The sequence below is a fragment of the Mastomys coucha genome, unplaced genomic scaffold (assembly GCF_008632895.1).
Source record: "Mastomys coucha isolate ucsf_1 unplaced genomic scaffold, UCSF_Mcou_1 pScaffold11, whole genome shotgun sequence".
Classification (NCBI taxonomy): domain Eukaryota; kingdom Metazoa; phylum Chordata; class Mammalia; order Rodentia; family Muridae; genus Mastomys; species Mastomys coucha.
The window spans coordinates 4,558,132-4,565,624 of record NW_022196893.1 but is presented as its reverse complement, the minus strand read 5'-3'; the positions used below and the strand labels follow the sequence as shown (position 1 = coordinate 4,565,624).

The 7,493-nt window shown below is 53.8% G+C and overlaps 1 protein-coding gene across 7 annotated transcripts in view; it reads left to right on the top strand.

The window, feature by feature from the left end:
* Window positions 1–7,493, top strand: part of LOC116073759 (maestro heat-like repeat family member 5) — an 81,829-nt gene that overhangs the window by 48,506 nt on the left and 25,830 nt on the right. For all 7 annotated transcript variants that reach the window (XM_031345839.1, XM_031345845.1, XM_031345855.1 and 4 more), the window contains 7 exons: window positions 910–1,029; window positions 1,833–1,991; window positions 2,622–2,744; window positions 3,432–3,511; window positions 4,760–4,895; window positions 5,948–6,043; window positions 7,113–7,217. In XM_031345839.1, the coding sequence (XP_031201699.1) occupies window positions 910–1,029; window positions 1,833–1,991; window positions 2,622–2,744; window positions 3,432–3,511; window positions 4,760–4,895; window positions 5,948–6,043; window positions 7,113–7,217 (819 nt within the window). The remainder of the gene's footprint in view (window positions 1–909; window positions 1,030–1,832; window positions 1,992–2,621; window positions 2,745–3,431; window positions 3,512–4,759; window positions 4,896–5,947; window positions 6,044–7,112; window positions 7,218–7,493) is intronic.

The window sequence follows — 7,493 nt, the reverse complement described above, 5'->3', positions numbered from 1 at the left end:
GGCAGGGGGAGGTGAGGGCCCAGGCAGGAGGAGGTGAGGGCTCAGGCAGGGGGAGGTGAGGGCCCAGGCAGGAGGAGGTGAAGGCCAAAGCACAGTCTCCTTTGATCCTCTAACCCAAACCACAGCTTCGGTCATGGCCACACACTGACCCTGGTCATAAACTGAGTTGTGCTGGTCACCTGACGGTTTCCATCACACAGAGCTCTGATCACACGCTGATCCGTGGTCCTATCTCACACTGAGCCTTGACCCTAGTCACAGAATGAGCCCCCCCACCTGGTTTCACAATGAACTCTGATCATCGAATGCACACTGACGGTTAATCCTGCACCCATAGTGAGCCCTAAAGGTCACACGCTGAGCCCCTATTCTCACCACACGTTGAACCTTGCTCCAGGCACTGAGACCTCCTGAGTCTGCTCATGTACTGAGTCCTTATAACTCTCATACTGTGGTTTTCCAGTCAGAATCTGAGCCCTCATCCTGGTCACACCTAACCCTGGTGCTGCTCACAATCTGAGACCTGACCATGAACAAATACTGAGGCCCGATCCTTGCCTGACACTAAGCCCTGATCCTGGTTATGTCCTGAAGGCTAATCATAGCATGAACTCTAACTCAGTCACAAACTAAGCCCGCATCGCATCCTTTGCATCTCATACAAACCTTCACTGCTACTCCTGAGCATGTCTACTCAGATCTGAGCTGGCACGAGAGACAACCAATCCGAAAGCTCCCTCTCTGCCTCTCCCCACCCCCATCTCCACCCACTAGACTCCACAAGAAACACCTCCTGGGTGTCTGGGCTCTGAGTTGCAGGTCCTAAATTGTGTGTGAGTTCCTGCCCCCTGCCGGTGGGCTGGGGAATGACTGGATCCAGGTCAAAGACTGAGGGGACTCTGCCCACAGGGCATTGCTCTCACAGTGGGGCTGGTTGCAGTACGCCACTTGGATGATGCCTGGGCCACCTTAGAACAGTTTGGGCGGAGCACACCCTTCAAGTGGAGCCTACAGAACTTTTCCCTGAAGGTATCCATTCAGGGTTCCTGGGGTTGTAGGGTGGGGGTCGTGGAGTAGGGGCAGATATCAAATCTCGCACTGCATGAAGGGAAGCAGAACAACTACTGTAGGATTATGGTTGCCACTGAGGCAGAGTTATCCAAAGGTGAGGTACTTGGCCCGAGAACTGCTCGTGACCATTGGAGGGGGCTCCGTTCTGTGCCATCTTCCTGCACCCTACATGACTCCCCCTCGGAAGACAGTGCCTGGGGGCCTCTCCAAGGGAATTCCTGGGTTAGGGAGGCTCTTCATGCTCTTGCAGGGTCTGTTCATGGTTAACCCTGCAGCCTAGAGAAGGCTCCACTGGGTCTTCACATCTGCCAAGTTGGCAGAATCGAAGCGCATGCCTCAGACTCTCCGTGGGTACCTATCACTGTTACGCAATGTCACCACGCTAGTACCGTTGGTGACGTCTGAGAGGAGAGGTGACTCTGGGACACAGCCAAGCAGAAAATTCCACTTTGCCCATTACTGTCTGTCTGGATAGAAGCGTGATCTTTCCCAGGCCCCTGGCAGCACATAAGGGTATGGTATGCCCATTAGGGTGCTGGGCTGTAGGGAAAGAGCTCTTCATGGGAGAGGATCCAACTCTTCCAGTCCCAATGGAGCCTAGTACATCGCCTTTGATGTCCCAGTATAGTCAGCCCAACTCCCTGAAAATCCAGTTCCACTTCTGCCATTCTGTGGTGAACAAAGACCCTCTAGACACTCCCCTCCCCCACCTTGCTGGGATCAGGGTCCCCAGGCCCGACAGCAAATCCACTCCTACCCAGCCCCACTGCCAGAACAAGGAGGACCTTCGTTGGAAGTGGGCCAGCAGCACCATCCTCCTCTCCTACGGCCAGATGGCAGCCTGGGCCAAGAACCACATCCTGCCGTGGGTGGACAACATCTTGTCCAGGATGATCTTCTACTTCCGCTTTAGCACTTGGGTACAGGTTACCTTGTTCACCATCACCCCAGTCCTGCACCTTCCCCAGGACGGAGCCAGGACTCCAGCTCTTCCCTGCCCCAATTGCAGAGTCAGGGAAGCCCAGGGCCAGCCATCTTTGGCCTGTGCCCAGCTCCCCTGCCCTCCCGCCAAGCCTCCTGTGCTGTTCACTGCCCTGTTGCCTTTATTATCCCTGAAGATTACTCTGGTCTGATGAGGGCCCTAACCCCCACTTCTTACAAAGCAGATATTGGATTTTCCTTCGGGGGAGGGCTGGATCCTAAGAGGCCAGAGTGATGCCTTTCTCTAAGGAGCACCATAGCATGGGTTTGCGTAATGGCCAACAATGAGTCTACCCATCAGGGCTGTAGGTACCCCACCCCAGAAACCCTCACAGGCCCCTCTCACATTTTGACCAGGCTCATAGAATTCCCATGCTTAAACCAAGAGCATGTGCTCCTTCCTAAAGAAAACCCTACCCACTGGCTCCCAGCCCAGTGGTCCCCGCCATGTCCCTCCCGCCCTGACTCAAGTGTGCCTGAAGATGGTGGCCTTGGCCTCGCTTCTTGCTCTCTCCCACAAGCTCCTGGGCTCTCAGCCTGATCTGTGCCCTGGGGCCTGACCTACATAGGATGAGATCCTGAAACAAAGCTTCCTTACGGCTATCATGATGCTGATGGGGGCCATCAGCCGGAGTGACGGTGCCCATAGCTACGAGTTCTCCCAGATTAGCGAGCTCCTGGAGTGTCTGATGGTATGTACACAGGAAGCCTTCCCCTTCAGAGAAGCCCTCCTAGGCAGAGCTCCCTCTCTCAGACCAGCAGCTTTTCTTGGTACAGGAGGCCTCCTCCCTCAGACCTGGAAAAGGGCAAGCACAGTCCCAGCCCCATCTGGAAATATCCATATACCCTGAGTTAGTTGGGTCTTGCTGGGACCCTGAATAGACCAGGTATGCCCACATTACAGGCAATGCCATTGAGACCCAGGAAGGCCAACACACTCTATTCTGTATAATTTCTTAGCTTGGGTCCCAGACCAAACACTCCGGATTTTGGGTTCCCAGATAGATTCTTTGAGATAGTGAGAAATGCACAAGAAGCTGAACAGTAGTGTCAAGAGCAAAGGGCCATTGATCAAAACAGGGTGGCTCCTATCCCCTGCCTGAGACCCAACAGAAAAGAGGAATGATTTCTAAGGAAGCAAGAGGCAGAGCACCCTGGAGCTAGTCCAGGGGCGGGCAGCTAGGACTCAGTATCCAGGACTCAGACCTGGCCTGTCTCTCGCCAAAGACCACACTGGCTCTATAAGGGTGGACCAGATCTCACTACAAGGTAGATAAAAGAAAAGCAGCAGCATCACCCAGGCTGCATGGAGTGGGACTAAAACTTGGTGTCAGAGGTGGGGTCCGCTAGCCTCTGCACCTTCTCCTGTGGACTTACAGACACTGATGGAGAAAGAACCGCAAGACACACTGTTCACCAGCACCCGCCAACAGACCATCCACATTATCTCCAGCCTCTGGTAGGTTACATTCTGTGATGACTGGCAACTCTCTCTGCCCAGGCTGCTAGCAAGACAAGGTGGAAGGAAGTCAGACATCAAGGCCCTACAAGGCAGAGCAGCTAGCTAAGCCACTGCAGATCACAGGGGGCAGTGACGGGTCTGGAACATTTAGTCTGAACACAGCCCACTCCATGCAGAGTTGACTCCCTCTCCCAGATACTCAGGTAGGGAAAGAATCAAAGAGGCCAAGCATCTAGACCCAGACAAGACCCAGGGTAAAGGAGTGAAGCTGGGTCTAGAGAGCCAGGGATGCAGAAGCGAGTTTATCTCTCCAACCACAGACCAGGAAGGAGGTTATTAGACCAGGAGGCTCAGAGCTGCCTGCTCACAGACCATAGTAGGCAATCGATATAAATGGCCTTTGGCAGAGTGGCAGGTGAAGCTGGGTGGCTATCCACTCTGACTGCATTTCCCAGGCGCTAGCCCTTACTTCCTATTCGCTCACTGCACAGTCACTGGTCTAAGGGCTAGGCCCTGCATGGTCTCTGGGGACACAGCTGGAAGACAGCAGCAAACAACACCTCTGTTCTCCAAACATGGCCCCTGAGATGGGACACACACACCACACGGAACTGAGAAAAGTACAGAAAGAGACTGAAGCAGGAAGCGAGACAGGGAGAATGGAACATCTTCATGGTAGGAGTCTCAGCACTGGGTCAAGGAGGCTGATGGACAGTTGGTAGAGTATTGCTTTGTAGACTGATCCTATAAGCCTGGTGCTCTGCTAGAGGCCAGGGCTGACTGAAAGCAAAGCCTGCATGGATGAGTCAGTGAGCCCTGCAGGTACAAGGCTGCAGGAATAGCACCTCTGCAGGCCCTTAGCTAGCATGTGCTTGAGTTGATAGATGTATAGGGAGGCTGATGTGCGCACCAATCCCAGTAAGACGCAAAGGGCTTCTGGGGTTGGAGAGATGACTCCGCAGTTAAGAGTACTAGCTGCTTTTCCAGAGGACCCAGGTTCGATTTCCAGCACCCTCATGGCGGCTACTGTCTGTAACTCCTGTTCCTGGGGATTTGACATCTTCACGTGTATGTATGTGAAGTCAACATGCCCATGTACATAAGACAAAAACAAATAATTTCTTAAAAAGCAGAAGTAGAAGCAGCAGAAGGCTGCATTGTCAGAAACAGACGACAGGGGACTCCTGAACCCTGACCTCTGCCTTCACAATCCCAGGCCCTCAGGATCCTTTACCCTCCCAACAGTGCACTGAGGCCACCCATGGATGTGGACAGGAAATCCCGCCTCCTCTCTACCTGCTTCCACAGCATCTTTACCCTGCCACAGCTAGATGTCCTGGAGAAGCACTCCTGCCTCCTCTTGGAACCACCCAACATCCAGGTGCAGCGTGCACTTAAGCCCACAGGACTCTGGCAGGACATCAGAATCAGTCTGATGTGTGGCTGGAAGGAGAGCCAGGGCTGGCCACTCCACAGGCTGGGTGGAGGCCCTGGGGAGTTGCCTAAAGGCTCTGGGTCTCCATTTGTCTGCCTAGGACATGGTCCATGATCATCCTTTAGGCCATGATTCCTAAGGCAGGTGACTTACCTGATGTGCGCCTGCTCAGGAATTCTGTATGTAATGGTATGCATAGTCTCCTTGCTGACCCAAGATCCATGTGGACTAGGCAAAGTCACCACTGTGTTTCCCTCTCTCCAAGCCCCATGACCACCCAAGGAATTCCCAGAAAAGGGGAGATGGCTCTCTCAAAGGGATGTGTTCCTTGATACTGCAGGAACTTGTCCTGTCACACTAAGGTGTCTTAGGGAGTTACCTTCCCTGAAGGTGGGCTCTATTTCACCACTCCTACCTACTGCCTGCCTGGGTCACCTGGTGTACTCTCTTCAGTACTAGCAGGCCTTGTAGAAAAGATACCTGCTATGTCTCATGGCTACCACCAGAGGGCACATAAGATTGCCAGGCACAGTCCCAGCCAGGAGCAAAGGGCAGGACAGTTTTGTGAAGAATCCATAGTAAGAAAGAACAAACTGCTGAAAGTTGTCCTCTGTTTCCCCACCCATGCTGCCGCATGCATGCGTGCACGCTCACACTTACACACATGCTAAATAAATAATGAAATTAAAATTTGCTAAGAGTTTTGGGATAAAAAACATCCCTTTACCCTAGGATCCTAGGGCAAGATAGCCTTGGTCCCATGTATTCATGTCTATGGAGCCAGCCCTGCTGGGACTGAATTGTCCTGTAGCCATCGGTGGGTTCCCAAGCCTGTATCCATACCTGTGTAGTAGGCCCCCTTTGCAAACACAGTAACGAGCTTTGTTGATTGTGGAAGCCCAGCCTGAACACATGCAGAAAGTGGATGCCCCTGGACACTGCAGCAGTATTGAGGTCTCATCCCCAACAGGACCTGGCTGACCTCCTCTCTTCTGCAGGAACTATACAGCCAGACCATGGAAGCCCTGGACCATATGTTGCAAAGCTTCATGATACAGAGCCCCACAGCCAATGAGCTCCACTTCCTGCTGTCGGTGAGGGCTTCTGGAAGCTGGGGGACAGGCAGGGGTGCCCAGCTCTGGCCCAAGAGTCCCAAAGAGGACATTCCACAGGAAGCAAGACCTGACCAGTAGGCTTCACATGTCTAGAGATTTGGAGCATCTGGAGGGGACAGGGAAGCATCAGTCAGCAGAAAGAGATCTGCTGAGGAAATGGCTTCCCTACCACCTGTGCCCATGCCTCAGTGTCCCTCGAGGACATGGATCCCACAAACCACCTCATCTGCCCACTAAGGTGTCCGTGGGTGGGAGACCACCCAGCAGATAGTAAAAGCCTAGGGGGAGGACCTTGGCCCAGAAGACAGGCCAGCTCTATCAAGGCCAGAGGTCAGGACCAGTGGAAGCTCACTAGAGAGCCCTGAATGAAGACCATAGTCATCCCGGAGAAGAGAAGGACCCACAAGAGTATCCTGGGGCCAGGGAGAGGCAGGAGAAAGCTCAGTAGGTCAGAGTAGAAGTAACTTGGCCCACTGGAGCCAAGGGTAGGAGGTTATAGTGTGGCTCAGCCCAGCAGAGGCAGGGCCTCATCAAGAAACCAAGAGAAACAGGAGCTCCAAGCCCTGGCGTACACAGGTGGAAGTCAGGAGGGAAGAGCACAGGCAAGGGAGCTCCAAGGTGATAGTGTACCCAGTGGTAGTGTGCCACTTTAGGAGTGTACCCAGGTGGCAATGGCTTTTACCAGTAGAAGTCACAATGGTTTCTGCACCCATTCCTGGGCCACTCTATCTCCGAATACCCTGTGTCTAGATCAGCTGCGTCTCAGCATGCAGTTGTCTAAATCATTATACCAGAGGCAACTGCATCCCTGTTTATGTGCATGGCAGAGGGTTCTAGAAAGGGCTGCCTGGCACCCAGCAGGCTGAGCACTCCCTGCTGCAAGGGAAGAAGGTAGTCCTAAAGGGTGGTTCTAGGGACAGAGACTGACGAGGGAACAGGAGAAGCTGAATCTGGGTGTGGTAAGAACAAAGAGCCTTGCTCTGAGGGGTGGGCAGGCATGGCCATTTCTGGGGGTCTGGCAAAGCACCTGGCCACATCCACCCTGCAGCACCTGTACGTCTGGCTGACATCAGAGAAGACTCATGAGCGACAACGGGCAGTGCACAGATGCACAACACTCTTCAAATTCCTGAACCATGAACACTGCCTAAGCGTAAGCACCACCTCCCCAGCTCCACCCTCTCCACCTCTTCACCACTCCCAGCTCCTCACCTCCCCCAGCTCCTTCCCTCCCCCAGCTCCTCACCTCCTCAACTCCAACCTCTCCACCTCCTCACACCCCCCAGCTCCTACCTCCCCAGCTCCTCACCTCCCTTCCTCAACTCACTCTGTAGACTAGGCTGGTCTCAAACTCAAAGATCCACCAGCCTCTGCCTCCCAAATGCTGGGATTAAAGGCGTGCGCCACCACTGCCCTGCAATACATCCTT